This window comes from Thunnus thynnus, chromosome 21 (genome assembly GCF_963924715.1).
Source record: "Thunnus thynnus chromosome 21, fThuThy2.1, whole genome shotgun sequence".
NCBI classification, from domain to species: Eukaryota; Metazoa; Chordata; class Actinopteri; order Scombriformes; family Scombridae; genus Thunnus; species Thunnus thynnus.
In genome coordinates this window covers 13,747,209-13,772,684 of record NC_089537.1, presented here as the reverse complement: position 1 = coordinate 13,772,684, position 25,476 = coordinate 13,747,209, and the positions used below count along the sequence as shown (strand labels likewise).

Below are 25,476 nucleotides of genomic sequence, written 5' to 3'. Positions count from 1 at the left end.
GTATAAATCATTCATGTAGCATTTACCACTGAAGAGTAGTATGTGTGTGTGTTTGTGCACCTTATGTCACTGTGATATGATATCTGGTTTGTCTCTGTGCATGTTTAATCCTGCAGAAAGCATAAGGTTTTAGAACGCACACATGCACTTACAGGATAATATTATGCTACAGATGTCTGTTGCGGAGCTTTCACTAAGTGTGCTCAGAGAGACACTTTCTCTCTTTCTGTCTTTTGCCCTCTCTGTCTTTCTCTTGCTTTGACACAAGCGCACACACACACACATAGAAAGAGAAGCCACATAACATTTCTGTGTGCTTGGATCACTTCTCTTCTGATCCTCTGTCTTTGACGACCCTCTGGCCGCACTGACTGACCCGATCTTGCTCGTTACCCGGCCGTAAGCGCCTGTGGCTGGGCTCGAGGCCTGCCATGTGCCGCCTCTCTGGGCCTTAACGTCTGCACGCTGACACTAACCACCCGGTCAATCCTGCCAGCAGCCAGCTTTGCCTTTCTTCATGCTGTCAATTAGACCAGCTCTAGTGGATGGAGGGCACGTGCTGTGCAGTGCCACAGCATGAAATGACTCATTGCCTCGTCACATTGATACATTGTAGCCTATTCTGGTCCTTTTTTCTCCTTTTGAAGTTATTTATTCTTGGTTTAAGTCACATTGAGATTGACATTTCTTTTTCCAGCAGCCGTGTCCAACAAGACACCATACATATTTCATATAAAAGCATGACATTCATGTTATTCATGTTCATGTGCCCCAATTGAAATATTGTACAACAGATGTTTATTGCACGAAGTCAGTCATGCGTTAGTGTCATTAATTCAGTGTTAACATTTTTTTCATGACACAAATTAGCTGCTCTATTTCTGTACTCTTTGCAACACTTCAGAGGTTTTTTTCCTCCTTTTCACCCACTCTTCTTCTCTTCTCTGATCTCTCTCACAGGTGTGATCATCGTACCCAGCGCCGGGGTAGGCATCGTGTTGGGGGGCTACATCATCAAGAAGCTGAAACTTGGTGCCAGAGAGTCAGCGAAGCTGGCCATGATCTGCAGCGGGGTGTCTCTGCTGTGCTTTTCCACACTCTTCATAGTGGGCTGTGAGAGCATCAATTTAGGAGGCATCAACATACCCTACACTACTGGGTAAGCACAAGTCCACTGATACTATCAGGCTGCAGATTTTATATGTCCCCATGCCTCCTGCTGCAGAAAGTCACTCTGTCTTCACACTGATGTTTCTTTCCATTTGACACAAATCTTCCAGAATTATGCAGGAGAATCTAGATTTCTAATCTACATTTCTAAACTTCTTATTTTGAGACACACTTTTGACCAGATATGAAGTCGTATCTGAAATACACACACCTTGGGAGGAGCGTGTGGCTCATAGATGTTGTCAGCGCTGCAGTCATCATCATGTGTTGTGGCGTCGTGGCGGAGTGTGAATGATTAATTAGCAACACTGGCATCTGCTCTCGTGGCTCCGGCGAATCACTCCGCCACTTCTATTTCTGAAGCTGCTGCTCGACACCACATCAGCAGCCAGGCTGCGGAGTTAACAAACAGTCATGTGTCAGCCCCGCGGACAGAAATATGGAGTGGATGTCTTGTTGGCACACATGATTATGAACACACTCATACAGACACATGCATAGAGTCAGTTACAGCATGCATAGAGTGACCTTGGATGATGCAAAAGACATGCTGAGACCCTGTAAACGTATTACTAACAAAAATACACATCTACTGTATTGTAAAAAACATGTACAAAAAACTTAAATTTGAATTAAAGAGTTAATTCTGCAAGCAATTAGTCATAAATATTTGATTCGTCATAACAGCGTAGTTGTCAGATGCCCACTAAATACTGAGCACACAAAGGTGAAACTGCAGAACCTCTGTGAAATGTACTTTTCACGTAACCAAGATAATCAAATGGATTATTTGCCAAATAGACAGCGTGCCCTTTAAAGTCCCATAGCTGACCCATTAATAACCATAGTCTTTGTTTAAACCGGTGTTTATAGAGGGGTCAACAAGACCGTGTGAGCTGGTGGGGCTCCTCATTATGAACAGCACTGGTCACTAGTCACTGGTAGCACCCACATGAGGAATGTTTAGCCCGAGCCCACCCTTTGTGTCACTTGTCTGTTCTCACACAGCAGTCTAGACGTAGCTCTCCTCCCGCTGACAGGCTGGAGATGCAAAAAAAAAAAAAAAGGACATGACATGGACAACGTCAAAGGTCCTCAACATTTTTGGAGCCAATAGCAAGTTATGTAATATTCTGAAATATCTGCAAAAGCATAGCATTATTACAAGTTGGCCTGGTTGTAAGACTTTTGTTCTTGATAAACCTTCAGAACTCATAGATTTGTTTGTCATCATTATTCTCCCTGTTCGGTGTCTGCAGCACTAAACCAGATTAAGCCACTTGGTCTCTTGGCTCTCTGTTTGGGGTTTTATGCAGTGCAGCCTGCACGCAGTGACACAACATCTGGAGGGTTCAGCGAAGGTTGGGGTTTATTCTGCGAAAGGATATGTGCAATCAGTGCAGTGAGCCTGTGACTCCACACACACAGTGTTTGGAATGTAACACTGTTATGTCAGGACAAGCCCAAATGTGATTCTCCTGTGATAACTAATCTAAAAATGAGGATCACTGGTCTGGTGCAAAATTGCTAGTTGACTGGTTTACTGTAAGAGGTAGATGATAACTTTAGATTTTTTTTCAGTTTGGCTGGTTTTTATTTTATTAAAACATTAAAATAACAAACTTTCAAAAAGAGATGTCACATTAGTATCAACTGTATGTGTGTATGTGTCTGGATTACCCCAGGCTGTTGTGTTGTTAGGGCCTGTCCCCGGCTGTTCCGCTGGGCTCAGAGCGAAGCCTCCCAGAAAAAACCCAGGACTCGCTTCACTGCTCCTGGTTTAGACGGAGCCAAAGTCCTGTTTGGCTTAGAGTGACTGTTCCCACACGGCCTCTCTAGCCACTGAGGTGTCACTTCCTCACACCATCGTGCCTGTCCTTCCATCATCATCGCACATCACACAAACAGATGGAGGGCGAGATTAAAGCTAATTAAAGGGACACACATAGCACCGTAAATTTGTTCTCAATTTTTCTGGAGCTAAATGGTGCGCTGCTATCCTAGCAGGTCCACACTGGTAAAAGATGTTGCACTGAGACAAACCTAAATAAATTAATGTTTAGGTAGAGAGGTAGAGTACACAGATGCATGTAGTCCCTCAACAGAATAGAAACATGAATGAAATAAGTGGTCTGTACAAATGACTTCAGTTGTCATGGTGTGGTCAAGTAAATGGATATGATAAGTCTTGTTCTGTTTCCATTTTGCAGTCCGACCCTGACGATGACCCACAGGAACCTGACGGGTAGTTGCAACGTGAACTGTGGCTGCAGGATCCATGAGTACGCTCCGGTTTGCGGCTCTGATGGCATTACCTATTTCAACCCCTGCCTGGCTGGATGCAGCACCGTGGGCAATGATAGCACCGGAGTGAGTGCACACACACACACACACACACAGAGCATCAAAGCACACACATTTGCGTACTTGGTTTACTGATAGTTCCTTTTTGTTTTCCTGTTAGAAATAATTTCTATGGAGCTATTTGTATATCAAGTAGAATGGGGGGGAAAAAAAGATGAATAAACTCTGGACATAGTTCATGATACACAAAAGACTTGTGCTCTGTACATTCTCTTTCCTTTTGCTCTCAAAGTACAGGATGTGTCACAATGCACAACAATGTCAGATAGGAAATTATAACAACATGAGGAAACGTCTAGATTCTTTGTCCAGTTGGCTGATTGCGTTACATTGCTGGTGCCACCCAGTCTGTCTCTATGTATTTACATTAGATTTTTCAATGCAGCTACACTCATTAGTTTATTAATAGAATTGGCTTCAAATCTTCATCAGTCCCATCTGCGTGCATATTATAATATTCATATTGTACATATTGTTTGTGTCTACAGATCAGGAACTACACCGACTGTGGCTGCGTGCAGAGCAGACAGGTCATCACTCCGTCCTCCGGCGGCCAGGTCAACCAGCTGCAGCTGGTCATCGTCAAAACTTACCTGAATGAAAACGGCTATGCGGTGTCGGGGAAATGCGACCGCACTTGCAACACGCTCATCCCTTTCCTCATCTTCCTCTTCATCGTCACTCTCATCACCGCCTGTGCCCAGCCTTCTGCCATCATCGTCACACTCAGGTAAAGAAGAGCCAGTTCTGCTAATCAAATTTACCCTCCCCCATCATCTTCTTAAAGCTTTCAGGGGCTGGTGGTGATACTGTCACAGCTGATGATCAGTGGCCTGTTTCTCTGTGCAGCGAAGTGACTTTACATCATTTACATGCTGTTTTTTCTCTTTTCTCAGGTCTGTTGACGAACAGGAGAGGCCTTTTGCTCTTGGGATGCAATTTGTCTTGCTTCGAACTCTTGGTAAGTTCTGACCCTTTGTGGACAGAAGTATAAGGAATACACAGTGTATTTTTTATGACCATGTGAATCAAGATATAACACTATGACCGCTTATTTATTGTGTCCACTCAGTCATAGAGAGTAGATGTTGAAGTAGTGCTAGTAGTTGTGGCAGCTGTAGCCGATCACATCTCTTCATCTGATTTCCATTGTCCAGGGTTTCAGCTGGTCTCTAATCCACTTTTCTAACACTCTGTTTTCTCTCTTGTCCTTGCTAACACCCTACAATTTTAGAGAGAGCTGGAATGCAGCAGCGTAGTCGACCTCTGAACTTTCATGTAGATATGTGTAGAAAAAGCCTCAGGCTGAGTAACCACTGCCCTAACATGCCTCTGTTCTGCTTGGAATGCCTGTGCGAACATAAAGTTGTCACATCACTTCTCATAAACCATTGTAAGGTGTATGTGGAGGGCACGTTGTACACTATGTATTTGTGTGGTCATACAGTTTATTATGTGCACTTCTGATGCAATCACGTACAACAGTTCGGCAATACATTCTACACTAAGAAGTTTACAATGTGTAGGTTTTTGTCGACAGTGTGTCAGACAGGTGCTGATTCAACTTTATGGTCATTTATTTTTTATAGGCCTCAGAGGATGGTGGTGTTGTGTTTGATTTAATTATATTGAAAGGTGTTTCAAATATTTTGTCAACTTCCACTCACAAACAGGAGGGGAGGTAATGATCCTTATAAAGCAAAACTGTGCCACCAAGTGGTAGAAAGGTGGTGCTGCAGCACATTCAATTTGTTTTCAAGTGCTCCAAGTCTCTTTAATTGTATACAGTGTGTACTATATATCAAAATAATAGTATACAATAAAGCAATGCACTTAGCTGTTTTGTACTAACTCTTATGCAAGGAACTGATGCAATATGTGTTCTGAGGTTTGGCAATCCAGCAAAGTGTTTTTCTATAGAACAAAAAATTGTTTTCCCAGATCTTTCTGGAGGTTTTTTAACCACCACCCACACTTTATTTCAAATGTTTTGTAAGTGTGAGCAGCTCCTCCATTTCCTTGTAGGCAAGTTATGTCAGTTCATTCAACAATCAAGCATTTTTAGTACATTCAGACTTATTTGAGTATACTTAAACCTGCTGAGAAATGCTACGTAGTATAGGATTGGGACACAGCTTGTTTTTAAGCATTAATCACATCTTCTCTCTCTCCCTCTCCAGCCTACATCCCCACACCCATCTACTTCGGTGCTGTGATCGACACCACCTGCATGCTGTGGCAGCAGGACTGCGGCGTGCACGGCTCATGCTGGGAGTACGACGTCACCTCGTTCCGCTTCGTCTACTTCGGCCTGGCCGCCAGCCTCAAGTTCGTAGGCTTCATCTTCATCTTCCTCACCTGGTACTCGATAAAGCACAAGGAGGACCGGGCCGAGCGCTGGCGCCAGCACCTGCCTCCGCTGGGCACCGTCAGCGAGCTCATATGCCACGCCGGAGGCCAGAAGAGCCACGCCCGCACCCGCTCCTGCCCCGTGTTCATCCCACCACGACCCGACCCGCCCGCCGCCCTGCTGCTCAACCGCGGTCACAGCAGCCTCAGTTGCCCCGGCAACACCCTCAAAGCAATAACCCCTCCCATCCTGTTGCCGCATCACCACAGAGGCTCCGCCCATGTCTGAGAGCACCCCAAAGCCTCCCTCCGGGGTTCATTGTGACACGTGCCTTCCTGTCTCTGTCTCTGCACCACTCAGTGTCTGCTTTACACCAATCAGACACCAGGCGGGGCTCCAAAGCTGCTGTAGGACTGACAGGCAGAGACACATGTACGCCCACCATACTTAAAGGGCTGCTCATTGCTGTTTCTGATAACAGGAGACTGACAGATGTTCTTTTACTCTGAGCATATCATCAGCTGCAGCCACACACGGCATCCACGGAAGGTCAGACTTCCACTTCAAGGTTTGGACGATGTTAAGACATCACATGGTGCTACTGTTAAAGGCAGGGCATTATAATCTCCGTACAGACAGATGAGTCATCATCAACACGGCGTCTAAAGCACAACTGACAAACCTGTACTATGCAAGATCCTATGTACAGCTCCTCCCTTCTCAGTACTGTACAGCTCACTCTGTATTCTACATCTGTACCTCTCTCTCATCATCTTCTTCTTCTTCTCGGCCTCTGCTCAATTCACACATCCATGTTGTCGGCTCATTCAGAAACACCATTTTACCTTAAAGTCTGAGCTGTTAACATATCAGCCCTCTCTCTTATATTTGAGCCAATTCACCTGTTCTCACGTCTGGTTATCATGTGTTGTTTGCATCTTCTGAATTGACAGAATGGGTTTTTTTTTTTTTCAATCCTCTCACCTCTATTTTTCTTCCTTTTTTGTAACAGTGCCTCTCAGGCTGTCTAGGCCAGTCCAATATACAAAGCTGGCTACCAGGTAAATGCTAGCTACAGAAAAGCCAGTCACTGTCCTCTCAGTTGAGCGACAATACTCAGCTTCGTTGCCCTCAGCTTTGTTTGGGAACACTTGTCACCGAGTCAAAGATTCTTGCCTCGGCAAGGAAACCATGTAGCTTAAAGCCGACAAGCACCAGTGGTACAGTGTTAAATGACTTGAATGAAAAGTCAGGTCTTAAATTTCATTACGTGTCACCCGACATGATCACAATGTTAATGATAAGCAAAGTGGCAAATAGGAGAAAGGAATAAGAAAGGTATCTCATCTCTGACCATGTGCTGAAGCTACTGTATGTCCTAAAGATGTGATCGTACCTGAAACTGGAAATGTGAGGGGGATTTTTTTTTAAAAATGTGGCAAAATTGCTGTTTTCTTAACAAATCTGACCCCTTTTTAAAAAAAAAAAAAAAAAAATTCTTGAGAGTAAAAGGATTTGTATCTAATCCATTGCAGCAATCAACAACAGATGGAAGGATGCATCATTTTGGTTCTGTATTGTAATGGCTTCTCCATTCTAATGGTCATCAGATGTACATAGTAGTTATCTAGTAGTCTAGGCTTTTAAAAGAAGTAGCGCAGCAAAGCATGTAAGCGATGAAACCCCTTTTTATCAGCTAGAGTAAACGGTTGCTGGGTGTTTGGGGCCCTCTAGTGGACAGAGAGATGATTGTGTGAAGGCCAGTGAATGTTGCTGTTTGTCAGACCTACTGTACTGTACCATGAAAGTCTTGGTTAAAAGGTTAATTATTAAACTTCATCACTGCACCGAATTTAGTTTCCCAAAGGTACACCTGAGCAAAAGATTACCTGCTGTCTTTGACGTTTCAATTCTCATTTCCTGTTTGTTAGTTTGGTCCGCACAACATTCAGTACATGGCGGGAATGTTTTAAATATATTTGTCTAGATTTCTTTTTTTTTTTTTTTTACCTTGGCTTCATGTTATTGCTTACAACTATTTAAGATATACTTTTAAATGGAATGAGAAAATTGGAAAGGCTAGTAATGTGACTTTTTCAGTATTAAAAATGCATTGTTTGATATTAGATATATCAGGTGCGTCAGATTGTGGCACAATAATCTAATTTTTAGGAGTATTTTTTTTTTCCTTTTTTTGAGGGTGAAGATAAAATTAGTCTAATAAAGTTTATTATTTTATTCTCTGATCAGTATGACTTCATTTTAGTTAAAGGTTTGCAATGGAAATGAGATTCTGATGCAGTGAAAACATTTCAAAAGTTAACATTTTTGGCCAAGATTCATGGTATTCTGCCAGGTAAAGATTATCAAGTGGTAATGGCAGTGACTAATTTTAGTATTATTGTGACTTAGTACCTCAAATGAATTATTCATAAGTGATCATCCTGTAAATATCGACAAAGCAAATGAAGCATATTATAGAGCTCACACATAGCTAGAAGCATATTTATGAACTAACCCTTGACATTGTAGTTAAAAAGAATAAATAAGATTTAAAGCTACAAAAAGAAAAAAACAAACAGTGGATTTGTCTCACGGTGCCTGAACAGTATTATTCACATGGGAAGGGTCGGCATATGTTCATGAGGAGGGGAGGGAGTTGCGTATTTTTTTTCCTGTCAAGAGGAGTACACAATTGAGATGATTGACATGCTGAAGTTACCCAGAATGCCCTTCTCTCTCTGTAATGATTCTCTCCCCTTCTTTCTGAGCACTGCATCTATCACGCTCTCTAATAAGAAATACCAATGTTGGATTGTTGATCAGGTCCCTTGATAATGTGACTGGAAAGCCAAATGTGATCCTTGCTGAGTCATTGAACAATAAAACACTATTTTTTTCCATCCACTTAAAAAATCTCTCTTTTGAAATTGTAATATCTGAACATGTTTGAGTAAAAAAAAATTAAATGGACCAAGATCCATACTTGAATGCAACCTAGCAAACTCACTTTAGATGACTATTGCTTGGCAAAACAGTATTTAATATTGCCTGGCTTCCAGAATATTTGCATTTTTATCAGAAATAAAAAAGTGAGTTAATAGCTTATATAAAAGCAAGTGATGTAACAACAAAGTATTTTTGGCTTTCTGTGATCTCACCAAAATCTCTCCCTCCAACAATGATGCAAAGTGAACCAAACGAGTGCACTCTTTGCAGGGAAGGGTAGAGAATCAGTTAGTAATGCCACACGGATCATGTGACACACAGTAAAAGTGTCCAGTCCACCTCCCACCTGCGATTTAGTCTCCCGCCGTTCAAATGCTTGGACGACTACCGACACAGATGACTTCAGGTCGACTGTAGATTTGCTTTTAACACATTTTTCCTTTCATCAGTATTTGAACTGAAAGTGAATTTCCTGGACAGAAGCTGTATTCTGAAAGTCGAGCTCTTATTGCTTCGTGTTCCTCAGGAGCAGAAGTCTAATTGATGTTTGTGAACACTTGGTTTACAAATGCCTTGAATACTTGATATTTGTCATTAAAAAACAGAAAAACCCACTTGTCTGATTGAGTTATTGCAAAGTAGTCGGGACAACACTTGAGGCCAAAACATCACTAGGAAGGCTGAAAGGGTTTATTTCGTAACAGCTTCATGGTTTTCCTGAAACCAGAGTCGTTCTAACACTTCTACACACACCGTCAAGAAAGAAAAGGACAGCATCAGGTTGTTGCAGAACCAGTTTCGAACCAAAAATGCACATCTTGATTACTCAGAGATTAATTGCTGGCAGAAATGTTCGCACAGTTTGCCCTCACTGGCCTTGGAATACATATATGCAATGCCTTAAGAATATTTTACCGGCTATACTGCCATAGACAAAGCTGTGGAACAGTGTGCTGTCATATAACCCGTTTTAAGGGACTATACAGTTACATTCGGAATTCAATTTCCATGTGCAACACTATACTCTGGATTATCAAAGCACTACATCATACAGCACAGGATTAATTGGTGACGTTTCCCAAAAAAGTTACACAATGAACATTTTTTCTATCCCCTGGTGATTGTGTAAGCATTTGCTTGTGATTAGTAAGAATAATTTTACTTAGCTTTTAAAATAAAATGCTGTGAATAGTGACAAACGTGCAACTCTGCAAAGTCAGAGCTGGTGCAGTGGTGCAACTAATAAGTAAATAGTGTCCTCGCTAGAAAAATAAACACCAATTCTAGACATTTTTTCTTGCCTGGTGAAAAGTGTCAGATAGGTGTGCTGGCTGCAGCTGGATAATTCAGATGACGTCAAGCTCTCAGTTATAAACTAAACGGACTGTTAAACTGTCCCATGATTGTCTAAAGTGTCTGAAACTATTATTGCCGTTTGGCAAGGAGCTAAAAACAAATGCTAAAAAAACATAATTTTTTTGAGTTATTTGTGAAACGTGGAATCTATGTTGATTCTGTAACTTTTTCAGAAGTGACAACCCAGTTCATCTTTAAAAAGTAGTCATTAATCATTACAGAAAATCTGATTTCACAATGGACACAATTTTCAAAATCCACAAACCACGGAGTGTGAGCGTCATGTAGAAAAAGCTCAAAAGTGCATTTGGGGTCAATTTTGCCATGATCTAACTGGTGAGTGGGTACTGTTGTGATGATGTGTCCTGTGATTGGGCAGGTTTGGGACTGATCAGTTTGTTTGAGGACTGGAGCGTACCTACAGCTGACTAATGCTAACTATCCATTCAGATGTTGAAATGGTTTCACCACTCACACTTGTTTTTCATAAAAACATATATTAAAAACATCAATGGTGTTATCCATATGGAATTATTCATTTTTAATCCCAACACTTAAGTTTAGCTGCATTAAGGCTTTTTTTTTCTAAATATATATTTGAAAAAAAAAACAAAAAACATAACACTGTTTACTAATAAATGTAGGCACCTGTAAAAAAATAAACAATAACTTTAATACTCATTATACAACTCTGACTGACTGAGGCGGCATCACTCGCCATTGCTCTTGGCAAGCTCATCTCCCAATCACTGTGTCTCTGTGTCTCTATGGCGACTAGCAGCTCATTGGCTGGCTGGCCAGCACATGCGTCTGCCTCAGAGGGTCTGATTGGAGGGTTGAGGCAGTGAGCCGCTGCCCTCGTAGTCCAAGGTGAGGGGCAGCACTGACTGAGGCAGCACCTGCAGTACCACCCCGACACTCTGTGGGGTGGTGCTAGTCTGTGTGGTGGGAGGGCTCCCGGTGGTGCTGGCCTGCACCTCGGGCCTCAGTGTCTGTGTGGAGAACGGGAGGAAGCCTTGGGCCTGGAAAATGTCCTCCTCTTCTTCGGGGTCCAGACCAAGACCCAGGTTCTGCTGAGGGGCAACAGCCTCTCCGTGGCCTGGCTCCAGCTGGGCCTGAAGGCTGTTGTGAGTACGCAGCAGGTTGTCATGTTGGGTCCCAAGCTCTGTCATTCCATTCCCGCTAAAGACCTCTCCGTCCATCTCCTCCAGCTGCTGCACCCACATCGTGTCACTCTGGAAGATAGCCCCGTCTCTCCTAGGACCTGGTGACGGTATCGTCACCGGTGATGCTGACATAGCAGACGCCCCAGGTCTGTCTATAACCCTCTCAGGAAGGTCGTTGACAACAGATTCCAGTTTCCTCTCCAGTGTGGGCCTGGGTGTGGGTGGTGCTGATGGCGCTTTGCTGGGGGCGGGGGTGGTGAGGCGAGCCTCCGTTACCGGGCCTGGCCAGACGTCCCTGGTTGAGCCCAACTCTTCTCCGCTGCCCTCTTCAAGGCCTCCACCCCCGGCCCCGGAGCCCAGCTCTGGCAGGGTGGAGTCGTCAAGCTTATGGGTTTGATTAAATTTGTTAAAAACGTGTCGCAGTGCAAACATATTATCTACATCCTTCTGGAAGTTGGCCCAGTTGTCTGGGCTGGGGCTGTAGTCAGGCCTACATTCATAAAGGCTTTCGTTTATGCTATAAAGATCCTCCAGTCCCTGCCAGTTCACCTCCTCGTCTGTCAAGTTAGGAAGCTTAACCCTGTCGTCCGTCCCATACTGGCTGTGTGCTGCCGAACAGAAAGAAACAGAAAGACTGTGAGGATCTGGAGTCGAAAGGAGGGAGAGATCTTTTCAAGTTTACTCAAACAGCATGCAGTCATGCCCAGTATCCGGCTCTCACTAAAGCAGCCCGCTCCATGGGGTTTGTGGCCCCCCCAATACACACACAAACACACAAAGACACACACACACACAAACACAGATAAATGCACTCACACACTTCAAAGCAGCATTAGATAAACTAGATAAACACAGCACCCACACTATGCTCAAGCCATGAGTAGTGCAAACACATGCTGCCTTGGAAATTCACATAAAGACAGACTGAAAAAAAAACAAAAAACGTAATAATCCTTTATAACAAACTAACACACTAGCTGCACAACAAAAAGTGTAATAGCACAGTTAATGATAGGCCTGGACAGGATTGAAATGCAAAAGTCAGGCAACCTGGAATAAAACAACTGAACAGCAGAGGAAACAAAAGGTGATCAACAAAACAGACAAAAATAAGTGAGTGAGGTTGCTGCGGAATGGTGTGATCCAGAAAAAAAAAAAAAGAGAGAAAAGAATTCAAAATGCTATCAGAAATAGAGGCAAATGAAAGAAAATCGCAGCAAAAAAAAAAGGCTAAATCAAAGCTGGGCTCAGTTTGCTGTCTGCAAGAAAAGAAATATGTATCGATGCCACTTGTGCCTGGCTTCCCTTGTGAGATCAGCTGCTTTCTTGTAACTACTGCAAACTAGAGAGTGAGGATGGTTTGACACAGGCTCGGGGACTCACAGGAAGGAGGGGCTTGGTCTCCTCTTTGACCACTTTCGATGCTGCTGTTGCCTGGTAAGCAGGTGCCAGAAACAGAGGTCAAAAGGGCAGAGGTCAGTGGGAGGACAGAGAGGTCACAGCAACTCAAGTGTCCACACTACCGCTAGCTAATGGCCGTGAGCAAACATGAGAGGTATTCTGAATGTCAGGTTATAATGGCACATGATGTGATGACTGTGTTTATTTGTGGATATGGCTGGCAGGGCATGGAGGGTGATGTTAAAGGAATAGTTCCACATTTTGGGGGGAAAAAAATGCTTATTCACGTTATTGCGAGAGTTAGATGAGAAGATCTTTCAACCAATCTCTTCTTATCAATCTTCTCATGTAACTCTCGGCAAGGAATGATGAATAATGGATTTCCCAAAATGTCGAGCTATTCCCTTTAGCGTTCATGTAGAATGTGATGCATGAAGGGGGATGATACAGTGTCATGCATTGTCATTCACGTGCACTTGATGCTTGGATGGGTCTCGGGTAGAAGCACATATTCAGCACCTCCCTAAATGATTGTAGCCATGCTATCCTAAGAATAGCTAAAAATATTTATATTTCAATATGGACAACTGCTAGAAATGTTGCGCTCTCAAGCAAAAGGTGTGAAAATATGCTGATTTTATGTTTAAACAGTTGCAGACTGATGTTACACAGCAGATAAAAGTGAAGACAAGATTGTGTGCACAGAGATGAAAACAAATGAAGCTGCTTTAATGGAGAAAAAAAAAAAAAAATCATCTGTTATGATTTGTTAGCATGTCCCCAGCATGCAGCCACAGATTCAAGCGCCGGCACTCCATGGATGGGTATTAGTGGGAATGAGGCAGTTCGGCCCATGCAGGTGTTAAAGAAAAAAAAGCCACTGAAGAGAAACAAAAATTGGTGGATACCTGTGTGGCTCATAGCTTCCTCCATCTTTACCTCCTGATCGGAAAAATAAAAGCAATCGATTGTTAATGTTTTGATTCAAGGAGATGTTGAGGGAAAAATAAATAGATTCATTCACACTGAAGATTTCTTCATGCACAGCTGCTACCTCCCTATGGAGAAATGCGATTATTGGATGATCAGAAGGAGGAAGGGAGGAATGAGTATGAGGAGAAAAGAGTTTTGGAGATATGAATGGAGGGGTGGGGGGGGAAAGGAGGGGGGGGGGGGGGGTTTAAAGGTCATATGATTGGGCTGAATGGAGAGATGAGGATCAGAATCGAGTGGTTTGAGGGGTGGAGAGTTCAACGGGGTCTGCCCTTTCAAAACAAAATACACACGGTTATCCAGTCAGGTGATAATGATGGTTAAGTCACATTCAAGAAATAGATTGCGAGTAACTGCTAGGTCCATTTCACCGTTTAATAATCTACTTTTCCAACAAAAATATCACTTGATGTAACCGCGACTGCTATTTGACTGGTCTGCAGAGCTGGCATCTTACTCAAGCAAGGGCAGCCAGTGCAAGTAAGAGATTTTAGGCTGCTACGTGACAAGTGCTGGCATGGTTTTGACAAGTCCAGCATGCCAGCACTGCAACACAATCAGTTTTCTCGGAGCAGCTTGGCCGCTCCAGTGCTCCACTTTCCAGCTGTTAATTACAGACATGAAATTTTTATCCTCGGGACATAAACAAATGCAGCCAGCTCATGCCACACAGCTCGGCCTTACAGGCTTAGATCATCATTACATTACTTATTAACCACTTCTATTACTAAGTCTGCTCTCGGGGATGCTTGGACCATGTGGTGGAGGGAAAAAAAATATATATTGCGGCTGATTATAGCGGTGATGCATGACAAGCTCAAATAAAATCACCGCCTCAATTGCCGTGATGACAGCATCCTCCAAATAATATCTCTAACACTCAGTGAGTCACGAAGGGGAGGATGGCAAGGACACACAGCTATAACACAGCCTTACTTTGACTGTGTATGCAATATTTCAAAAAGCTGGATTAAAAAAGAAAACTAGAAATACTGCCTTGCGGTTGTGCGTCTCCGCCAACCAGTCAAGTCGCAGTTTACATCCATGTCTGTCCAGACTCATATAAAATTTGTAGTGAAAACTTTGAAGGAGTTTAATAAAAGGTATTAAGTGTATTTTCCTTGTATGTGTTCACATGCTTGGCCAATAAAGCTGATTCTGACAGAACACAAGGTTGTTGCCATGACAGCAGACGATGTTTCAGATATGGATGTTGCTACAAAGACGCTACAAATTCTAAAACGTGGACGCTTCACATATATCTTCAACACAGCAGCACAGTTACGGTGTTGAATAATGGCCAGAAATGTGTTTTTTCAGAACACAGTGAAGTTGACCTTTGACCTTTTGGATATAAAATCATTTATATTTATCCTATTAGACATTTGTGTGGAACTTTGTCATAATTAGCATATGAATTCTTGAGTTATGACCAAAAACATGTTTTGTGAGGTCACAGTGATCTTGACCTTTAAACACCAAATTCTAATCAGTTCATCCTTTAGTCCAAGTGGACGTTTGTGCCAAATTTGAAGAAATTCCCTCAAGGCTTTTCTGAGGTATCGTGTTCACGAGAATGGGATGTACGGACAACCAGAAAACATAACGCCTCCAGCCACGGGTGTCACCAGACGTGGAGGCGTAAAAATCCTGGCGCACATTGACGGGAAACATCTTCCAGGAGAGTGGAAGGTGCTGGGATGAGAAAGAGAGGTCAGAGTGTGTGTGTGCATGTGAGTGTCATCATGAAGAAAACATCAAACACGCATCAAACAAAGGCCACACGAGTCTCAGTGATGATTCCTCGACCTCCACCTGAAACGTTGGCATTCATCACAAACACATGCAGCATGCAGATATGTGCAAACACACCACTGAGACTGAAACAGATTCAGAACAGAGCAGAAGACTAGAGTGAAATTTTACAGGATACACCCAAACCAGTGTGACTGTTACTACTCCTCTCACAGTATTAATTTTAATTTCCAATTCATCCATTATCTGTCCCTCACATAAACTCATCCGAGCTTCAGCTTCAATCTAATTCTTCTGTGTGTAAAATCTGTTTCAGTCATTGTTGGCATAACAACTACAGCTAAACCCAGTGTACCAGTCTGTTTGTCCGTCCATCTCATTGTACATTTCAGGACAAGTAGGTAGGAACGATAAAAAGGGCTGAAATCAAGAGTTTTTACCTGTATCCAAGCCTTTGGGGCGAGGGTTACACTGCTTGTACCCTTGACAGCTTCTCATCTCCATCAGCTGTGCGTGGAGACTGTTCAGTACGTCCCGATCCACTGCATACACCGCGTTGGTCAGCTGCACAAGAAAATCTTATTTTAGTGTCATAATGGTATATTTGGAAGTGTATATGTCTACAAAAAAAAAGAGGAGGATGAAACTGCATGTCACCACTCCCACATAAAAAAGGTTCTAAATGACCGACAAGACGTGAACTTTTATGGGCAGAGCAAGTTTTACAATGCAGCCGCCAATGAAAACTCTTCGAGAAAGAAAGCAGACAGACACATATAAGGAGCCTGACTGCAGACAGATGTTCACCCACCTGGTAGGGGTCACTGTTGAGGTCAAAGTACTCCAGGAAGCCGGTGGAAAACTCGCAGAAGAGTGTGTTGTGGGTCTCATTGATGGTCCTCAGACACCAGTAGGTGTTGTTGTTGGAGCTGGTGCACGCACAGAATCCACCCACTAGACAATAACAGAGAGTCGGTCATTTTTGTCAACTGGCGCTACAAACAAATCACTGAACAGACGTTACAAATAATTACTTTTCACATTTAAAAGACAAAAAATGTGTATGAGATTAAATGAATAAAGAGATTGAGGAAGTATAGGCTAAAATGAATGAGTGAATGACAATGAGTGTCATTATTCGCAGCCAAAGAGCTGCAGTGTCGCTACATACTGGTAATCACATTGTTACATGGTCTACACAACGCGCTTCCTACATTAAATTGTACTGCACTGCAAGGATCTTTAAGTGAATATACATACAAGACCAGAAGGGAGCGGTCTGCCAGTGGTCATTGTTATGTGTGAAGCAAGTAAGGCCAGGCAGACTGCAGTCGTCTCCCTTCCTCTGCCGTTTCTTCTCCTTCCTTTCCTTCTTCCTTCTGCGAATCTCGTTGTACAACTGGGCCTTCCCGTCTATTTCCTGCGCAGCCTCCCTGTTGCACAGAAACGTGAGCGAATTACAAAACAGCGCGATGCAAAGATGACATCAGCCCTTTTCCCCATTCTGGTGCCAGCAACCAGCGGTGGGAAGATCTGGACGGGGACTTCCAGCAGGCATCGACCATGCCAGGATACGACAGTCTGTTTACTTTCATGTTTAAGCTCTTACCATGTCCAATTTTCTCTGGGATGATATTCTAGCCACTGTCCCTTCTTCCTCTCTGCCTAAACACACAACAGGCACTGCAAAAAACCAGCTGCTTTGTATTGGCATAATGTGTTCCCAATGTTTCCTGGTGCAAGTTGATCACTGTGTTTGAGGGATTGACTGATTTCCTCTCTGTTGAGTCATTCTATCTTTCCATGCGACTGAATCACTTCCAGACACACACACACACACACATAAAATAGGTCCCTGGCCATACATCTGCTTTGTCATTTAAACTCCACTGAAGGACAAAATACTCAATAAAAATTTCTAGATGACATGCTTCTCTTAGACACCCATTTGTGCTTTAAGGTCACAAAAATCATCAATACATCACGGTACACATGCTGTCAACTGGGATCTACAAAGTCATCTAAATGAAGGTGAGCTTGCATGCAGATATCCAGCAATAACGTACAGTCAAACAGCATCATAAGATACAATATTTTCACACTTAGTCAGTTGCAAGTCATAGTTAGTATTATAGTAATTAATAAGGAGATGGATTACACTAAATGGGGAAAATCCATAAATAGATGGGAAGAGAAACTCACTTAAACGGATGGAGTTGATCATTCCTGTTTTTCAGTCTCTCTGCCTTGTTTCTGTCTCCTTTGTTAAAATAGCTGGTGCTAAAAACAGAGAGAGAGACCAGACAGAAAACTATTTATCCACTGATTCCAAAAGAGTCCTAAAACAAGCTGAAGATAACTTATATCCTGTATGGAAATAACACGAGGAGGAAAAGTATTTTTGAAGTCAAACAGAAGGAAGACTGACCCCCTCTTTCCACAGTCACACTCGTCTGGTCGTGTCCTCTTCAGATGGCCCCTTACTTCCCGGAGGTTTTTGATTTTGTCTTGAAGTGCTTCAATCTGGAATGAAATAAGCAACAAATTCTTACATTTGTTTCATGGCTATTCTGACAAATTCCTGACCTCTGACAAAATGAGAAACCTGAAGAGGGTGTGTGTGTGGTGTGTGAGTGCCAGAGTTATGTACTCACCTCTTGGTCCACATAGCTCTTATGGTCTTTCCAGGCCCTTGAGGACTGGTAGATTTCTCTTTCACAATGAACAGAGTCATTCATCAAGATATAACACCTGAAAAAGATGAAAAAAAAAACTGTCATACACTGCTCTTTTTGAGAGACATATAAATGCAAGTTAGAAGTGAAGTCATTAAGGAGGCTGCCTACTTACTTGTGGGTAACTTTTAGAGAGTTGGGGTATCCTACAGCGTTGGTATCATCTGCTAGCATTTCCTCTGATCCGTCATCTGACCCCAAGTCGAACTCTGGGTCCTCTGAGTTGTGGTGACGCTTTGAGATGACACGGCGGCGGACAGCTGACTGATCGTCTGCTTGCAGGTCAATGTCGTATATCTGACCTTCAAACTCAACAGAAAGAGACCTGGTAGGTCGCGTGTGGACAAAACGTGGACGAAAACCTGTAAAAGATTTAAGAAAACAAACTTAATCAAGCAGCAAATTTAACTTATTTCAGTCCAACCTGACTGTTTCTCCTAACAAGTGGGGCCAATTCCAGAGTGCATCTTTGAGCTTTATTAGATATTCATACCTAAGTTACACCTTTTCCAAGCAACACTAGAGGGCATCAAACCATTCTAAACCACAAACCCGACATCACAGACAAAGCAACATCCACAGAACAAATTCCAGGACTTGTTACAGTATGCTTGCTTTTTAATAATAATAATAACATTTAATTTGTACCACACTTATAAAATACATAATATAAAGAAAATAGTAATAAGAGTTTAGATGAAAAAGCCTACCTGAATAGAAAGTTTTTTAGGCCTTTTTTAAAGAACAGAGTGACCGTAATCTTTATAAGTGTGTTAAATCTATACTATCCACATGTACTCACGCTGGCCAGATGAAGCAGAGAACTGTCTGTGGGAGCGGCGCTCCGTCCTGGTGGCTTTGTAGAGACTGTCCCCACAGTCACAGCCCCTCTCTCGGTTGTCATAACTGCTGCGGGGTTTCAGGCTGCGGGCCCTCTTCCTGGAGCCCTCTTTTGAGCCACCTTTACACTTCTGTATCCTCCACTTTCCTGTGATCTCCTCCACGCAGTGCCATTTCTGCCAACGCGACAAAGTAGAAACAAACAGGGAGAATTAATTTTCCCTCATGAAGTCTTTCAAGTTTTCCCGCTCCTTATTTAATTTGGATTTCCAGACATTACAACTATCAAGTGTCCTCGATCCCTTTAAGAACTTTCCTCATGGTATAACGAACAGATTTTGTGGCATAGCTAATAAGTACTATAGATTTTAACGATATGAAAAACTTAATGTCAGATTTCAAGACAGAGCCACTGTTTTTGGAAACTCCCTGAGAAACACATGCTTCTGACAGACGTATCAGGCAAATCTTAGTCTGTGGGAAAGAGTGGCATCCAAAAGAAGCAGGAAAGATAAACCAAAATGGCCACATGAGAAGAAGTGGGTCTGTCTGGTGTCTGAAAACAAAGTGGAAACCCCTATCACTCTCACACTGGTTATGTCTGCGCCAAGTGCGTCACCAGTATAATTGTGTAAATACATACCCACGCACTCTCCTACATCCTTTGTGTCTTTCTCAACATCCATTCCCACTAGGAAAAGAAAGTCAAGGCTAATTGCTGAGTAGTGCCGCTGGTTAGGCCTTGCATAAATGGAAGAGACACATCTGCAGAGCGCCGTGCAGATGATCAGTGGTGAGTGTGGGAACGAGGGTCCAAACAAAGGGCCATAAGGCAGATCAGGTTTCTTTTGGAAGGCTCATATAGTGACGAAGAGCTTACAGCCCAACAGAGCTGTTATATCAGCATTAGACAAGAAGTGAGGGAGAGAAAGATGTATTGTCACTAGGGGATGAAAACAATCTCTGTCTTTCTTTACCCCTCTCCTGCACCCTCCCTCCTGTGAGTGCTTTTAAGGCACAGCAGTAACGCTGCAGCAGTTCAGGCCTGCAGAGATGAATGGGAAACTGAAGAGGAGTGGAGGAGTGGTTAGTTAGAAGCAGACATGGATGAACATGAGAGCTGAAACATGAGTGGTAGGTGAAAGACCCCAAGTACCGCAAGTCACCCACATTGTCATGTATCCCGAAAGCATACAGTAACAGAGGTTGCTCCATGTCCCTGGTGAGTAAATCTGGTATACCCACAACAAACCCATAACGTTATCACATGATCGAATCCAAAGGACCGCAACAGTTCTGTGACAAAAACACAACAGAGGCTGTGCTCAAAGAAAAATCTGGTCTGTCTGAACCAAGATGATGTGGTCTTACTCAAAAGGCAGTAACTATTAAGGCTTTTCAAAACGAAATGTCTCTCATTCAAAGTGAAATCTGGTCCAAGACTGAGGTTTAATATCATTGTTGAAGACTCCTTAAACTACAATGCTCCAGGAAAGTTTATTTTTCTGTGACCCAGAGATGAGTTGGTGTATAAAGGCATAAAAATACATTGCTGATCAAATACACCCAGATATTGATCCATGCTCTCCCCTTGGCTTGTCCTACAGAGCTACAGTAAGTGGAAGTAGAAAAAAAATTTAAGAAGTAGTGAGTACCATTTCCCCCGTAATTTTCTAAGAAACACTCCACAGGCTGCTCATTGGAAGGTTAAAGTTAAATCATGCCAGACCGACCATTTATGACCAAATCTTATCCTCTACCACATTATATATATGTGTATATGTACATATATATACACAGTTGTGCACTTTTACAGGTGCACACATACTATACCCACACTCTCACATTCATTCACACATTCCAACACATACTGCTGAGCTCAACTACAATTGCTCCATTGCTGTCTTTAATAACTGATTGTTACATACACACATTTATGTGCCCATAAAATGGATCTGGGTTGCATTAGACAGTCCTTCAGAAATGCTGAAGGTCATTTAACGCTACCTGAAACTTGTAACAATTTGTATTGTTCTGGTCTGCCTGTTCCAAGGCCACATACTGTACCACTTGGCTGTTGGTCTGCCAGAAAATTAATGGGAACACATGAAAGGGAAGTACCAACAAATGAATACACCACAAAACAGTGCAAAAGGGTCCAATTATGAACCAACTGATGTACTGTAAATGGCAATTTCAGTTGTGGCTCTCAAGAGTAGTTCAACAGGGAGTAGAGAGGTCACTTTAAAGAGTGGTACACATTACTGTTATTAGAGAAGAACTTGAAGAAACCTTCCTTAACAGATATGAAGGGAACTTCTTTCTTTTAACAAAGGTGTTCAGAAATAAGTAACGTGCGTGCACATGGGTGTGTTCGTGGTACCTGTCCAGGCTGTTCACAGGGTGTCTGGAATTCAGCCTGCTGGCAAGTCTCTTTGACCTTCTTGTACTTGGGCAGGCTATTGGTGTGCTGCGTGTTCACTGAGTCATCCTTCTTCCTCAGGATCTTTCTGAAACACAACAATGACACACAAATGAGAGGAAATCATTATCAATAAACTGACTTACTCATGTAGTCAATATACTATAAAACTATTACTGCCCTAAAGTGAGCAGGTTTTATTCATTTTAGGAGTATCTCTTGTTTTTTATGTTCTGTCATTGCCGGTCCTGTGAGATTCTCATGTCGTAGCCAATGAAAGGATAAGTTATGTAGCATCTGTGTGTGTCAGAAGGTCTAGACATGGAGCTCCACTCAGCCTCACACCAGTACTCAGCTCCAAGCCAAGCTGTTTGACCTCGGCTTGGCATCACGTTCAACTCTGCCTCTACCCTGCCCCATCTCCTCTGCCGCCACCATCACCACAAGGCCTGGCTGAGTCTCTAGCCATGCCAACCCACGTAACCCTTGCTCTATTCATAGCTCTCTGCCATAGCCTGTCTGCTCACGACCCACAGACAGAATGACGGTGACAACAGAGCAAAGAACAACCTGTCCCCTTCAAGAGTAGGCCTGTTGTCTTGTCCGATCCTGTGTAGCGCACTGTTCCAGGGGAAAACGGCCAATGTTCACACACTAGCTTGGCTGCAGTTTCTAGCCTTTAGCCAAGGGCAATTAAAGAGCTAACAGTTGCTATCGATGTCACTCCCCGATGGCTGCATTACGTAGATGATTTGATTCTCAAACAACATAGTCAGTCCCAGCTGTCAGTCAGAATTTCATAGGCTCAGCGGTACAGTACTGTAAGGTCATGTGAGGATATTAAATCATAGAGCATATCACATGAGCAGCAAGAGAACTGCACAAAAAACATTAGCTACTGTGTGTGTGCTGCTACATCTGTGCCTCGGTGAAAGGTCTGTGGAGGCTAATCTCAGCATTTAGAGACAAGCGCACAAGCAGACAGCCTTTATAAACAGTGTGGATTAATAGAAGAATGGATTAGAAGAGCTAAAGCCCCAACAGGTCAAAGGTCACACTCTTTTCATTTGATACACAGCAGTCCAGGGACCAGCTAGTCCTGTCACACAAACATATGCCAGCGGGAGACTGATCTGCATGAGCGGCAGCGGAGCTTACTCGTTCTTCTTTCATACAGTTGGATATGTGTCTGCAGATGTCGAGGCAGTCGCTGGCAAATGTGCAAACTAGTGGAAAAGAGATGGGAAGGCCAAGCCAGCGAGATTTGGGAAAAAATAGGGACTGTGAAGAAATGACAGTGGAGAAAAACAGCAGCTGTATGGGAGAACGTGACATACTGTAATATACAGTATCATTACACATGCTGCCAGCACAATCTGGCCTCAACCAATGTTTGTGGGTTATCCCTCTTTCTTTTTCCCTCATGCCCCCATGTCTTTCTTTTTTTTATTTAATTTCAGCTGTTTTTGCTTGGCTACTTGTATCATGTGAAGACAAGTTTGGTGGGATTATTTCTCATCAGGTTGTCAGGTTTCTGTCAGTGTACCCCTGGCATTAGCACAGCTTAACATGTTAAGTGAACAAAAGCAGGCTGTCAAATTGAAGGTATCATTTTCTGCAACATATATCTGGCGGCAGCAGAGAGGTTAAATAAAGAACTGACAGGGTTTGTGAGAGAGCATGCACTGTATGTGATCGCGTGCACTACAAAGAAAACAGTCTCGGGGAAACAGTTGAGTGTTGGCTATAGTGCGGCTGCTGCATTCCACTCTGGGGGAGCTGGTGACATGTCCTGTGAGTGGATTGAGTGTGAGCCTTCCAGCCATTCCTCAGGTAACATCATACTAAGCCTGGCTAGCCTTTGTTTATTTTGTGTGTGTCTGGCTCTACCATGTTACTGAAATGTATCTTCCGTCTGTCTCCGCCAGTGCGCGAACAGCAGGCTAAATCAGGTTTAGGGCCCCAATCATACGCTCAATATATGCAAGGCCCCTTCAGAAGACAAGGCCTCTGTTTGTTTTTCTTGCAAATGATCAAATGACCTGGTTACGCATGTGTCAGCGCCTCTTGCGTGAACTGTCATAATTTGCTAGACGCTTATAGCTTTACCAAACAACTCAGAATATTTCGACCTCTTCCACCATCGTTGCCTTCCAAGCTGACTGTGGTCAGGAAATGTCTGTCAGATAACAAATAACTGCGAAAAGCAGCTGTGTTGCTGGAAGAGGGAACGTGCACTGAGCCTCGCACATTTCGGGTTCACTGAAATGTTTTTGTCAGGTTTGTGTGACACACAATGTTCTGCAATGACATGGATGTGTCTGTGGTGTGGAAAGGGAATAAAGAACTCCAGTTTACCCTCGCTCCACCAGGAATGTGTCCCTCCAGACTTTGGGTTTCCGGTTGGGTTTGAATCTGGGAAAACAAATCACACAAAGTTTATGGAATTCGTATGGCCTATGCACTCACCATCAGCTACAGTGTTTTGGACACACAGCTAGAAATCATTATGGAAGTTGATCACAGCAAGTTCAAGACCTTGTGGGTTCAAATACTCTTTGAGCACTAAATGGATTATCCTAGTACTTTGTGCTGCTCTAGAAATGTTTTCACAATGTGACTATTTTTTAATTTTTGAATGTAGATACTGTATATCAATTGTTTGTGGTTTTTTAATGCCACAAACTAAACTGTAAAGGACAGCAATTTTGCATTCAGACTGGACAATACAAGTACAGTGGGTTTACTGGAGAAACAAAGGATTCAACTAGCAAACAAATCTACGGGAAACTTCATGAGAAGAACCTCAGTGAGTCCCAGCCAAAGTCCCACATCCAAGGAAAATCTGCCAAATTGCCTTGAACCCACTTTGTGCACAGCTGGAGCAAAAGCAATCATTCTGGCCATGGAAATTTGCTCAATAATGGCAAATGGCAAATGGCAAATAGGATGGTTGCACATATTATGCACACTGTGCAATTACTGTACCGTAATATCCATTACAGCATGGCATGAAGGATCCATACAAACCTATTGCCAGTCCTGTCTTGTTCCAGCAGCTTAAGGATGGACTTTCCATCCATGTCAGGAGGGGTGTCCAACCCAGCAATGTGAAGAATCGTGGGAGCTAGGTCAATGTTCAGCACCAGATGAGGATTTCTGAAGTACACACACATACAGTTTACTTAAACTTCTGAAATACATAAAAGGATATTAAGTAACACAATCAAGTGACAAGTGAAGATCACATTTCAGAAACTGAGTGACAGAACAAGATACAAACAGTTGAATGCATTCTGGAGCCCTTTCAAAATCATTATCATATGTTTCACTTTGTCCAAGATGATGACACAGTACATTTGGAAAAAGTGGAAACAATGTCATTTTTAAAGCTTGGGAACTTTGATAATAGGATTTTAGCAGTTCCTGGGACTTACACTGCCCCTGGCTCCACGTTGGGTCCTCTCAGGAAAAATGGCACACGGATGTCAAAGTCATAAGGCATTGATTTGCCCTTGACCAACCCAAACTGACCAATGTGGTAGCCATGGTCTGCTGTATAGATGATGTACGTGTTGTCCAGCTCTCCAGTTTCCTCTAGCATATCATAAACCTGGGAGGTAAAATAAATGATAATGAGATGATAGATAGTGGACTTCCCAAATATTACCTTCATTTCGAACTTAAGAAGCTGTTTGAATGATATTCCATAACTTGGATCACTGAGAATCATAGACAAACATGCTACAAAGGGGCAGGTATTAAAAATCCTATAAGACATTAATTAAGTGTTCAACAAAGAACTCACCTTCTGCACTGAGTCATCAACAGACATGAGTGTCTGCAGCCTTTTCCGGTGGAGGAAGTTGGTGAATTCCATGTGGATGGGTCTCATTGGGCCCGTGTACTGCATGATCCAGTGTTTGTCCATATTTGGGGCATAGTTGTAGCTGGGGGTGCTAGGGCACACAGGAG

The 25,476-nt window shown here is 42.9% G+C and overlaps 2 protein-coding genes across 9 annotated transcripts in view; one reads left to right on the top strand and one right to left on the bottom strand.

The window, feature by feature from the left end:
- slco5a1 (solute carrier organic anion transporter family member 5A1) overlaps nt 1-9,447 on the top strand; it is a 38,545-nt gene extending 29,098 nt beyond the window's left edge. For both annotated transcript variants that reach the window (XM_067578766.1, XM_067578767.1), the window contains exons 6-10: nt 961-1,159; nt 3,381-3,540; nt 4,023-4,264; nt 4,431-4,495; nt 5,715-9,447. In XM_067578766.1, coding sequence (XP_067434867.1) covers nt 961-1,159; nt 3,381-3,540; nt 4,023-4,264; nt 4,431-4,495; nt 5,715-6,172 — 1,124 coding nt within the window. In that variant the 3' untranslated portion in view covers nt 6,173-9,447. The remainder of the gene's footprint in view (nt 1-960; nt 1,160-3,380; nt 3,541-4,022; nt 4,265-4,430; nt 4,496-5,714) is intronic.
- A 58-nt stretch (nt 9,448-9,505) lies between these two features.
- Nucleotides 9,506-25,476, bottom strand: part of sulf1 (sulfatase 1) — an 86,206-nt gene continuing 70,235 nt past the window's right edge. For 5 of the 7 annotated variants that reach the window (XM_067578761.1, XM_067578763.1, XM_067578759.1 and 2 more), the window contains 14 exons: nt 25,310-25,460; nt 24,939-25,114; nt 24,532-24,660; nt 23,860-23,916; nt 21,463-21,589; nt 19,042-19,255; nt 18,355-18,601; nt 18,159-18,255; nt 17,933-18,027; nt 17,707-17,784; nt 16,765-16,937; nt 16,316-16,458; nt 15,945-16,068; nt 9,506-11,963 (listed from right to left, as the gene is read on the bottom strand). In XM_067578761.1, the coding sequence (XP_067434862.1) occupies nt 11,005-11,963; nt 15,945-16,068; nt 16,316-16,458; nt 16,765-16,937; nt 17,707-17,784; nt 17,933-18,027; nt 18,159-18,255; nt 18,355-18,601; nt 19,042-19,255; nt 21,463-21,589; nt 23,860-23,916; nt 24,532-24,660; nt 24,939-25,114; nt 25,310-25,460 (2,770 nt within the window). In that variant the 3' untranslated portion in view covers nt 9,506-11,004. Of the gene's footprint in view, nt 11,964-12,738; nt 12,790-13,664; nt 13,699-15,944; nt 16,069-16,315; nt 16,459-16,764; nt 16,938-17,706; nt 17,785-17,932; nt 18,028-18,158; nt 18,256-18,354; nt 18,602-19,041; nt 19,256-21,462; nt 21,590-23,859; nt 23,917-24,531; nt 24,661-24,938; nt 25,115-25,309; nt 25,461-25,476 lie in introns of all 7 variants that reach the window. The other 2 variants (XM_067578764.1, XM_067578765.1) reach the window with 2 other exon arrangements.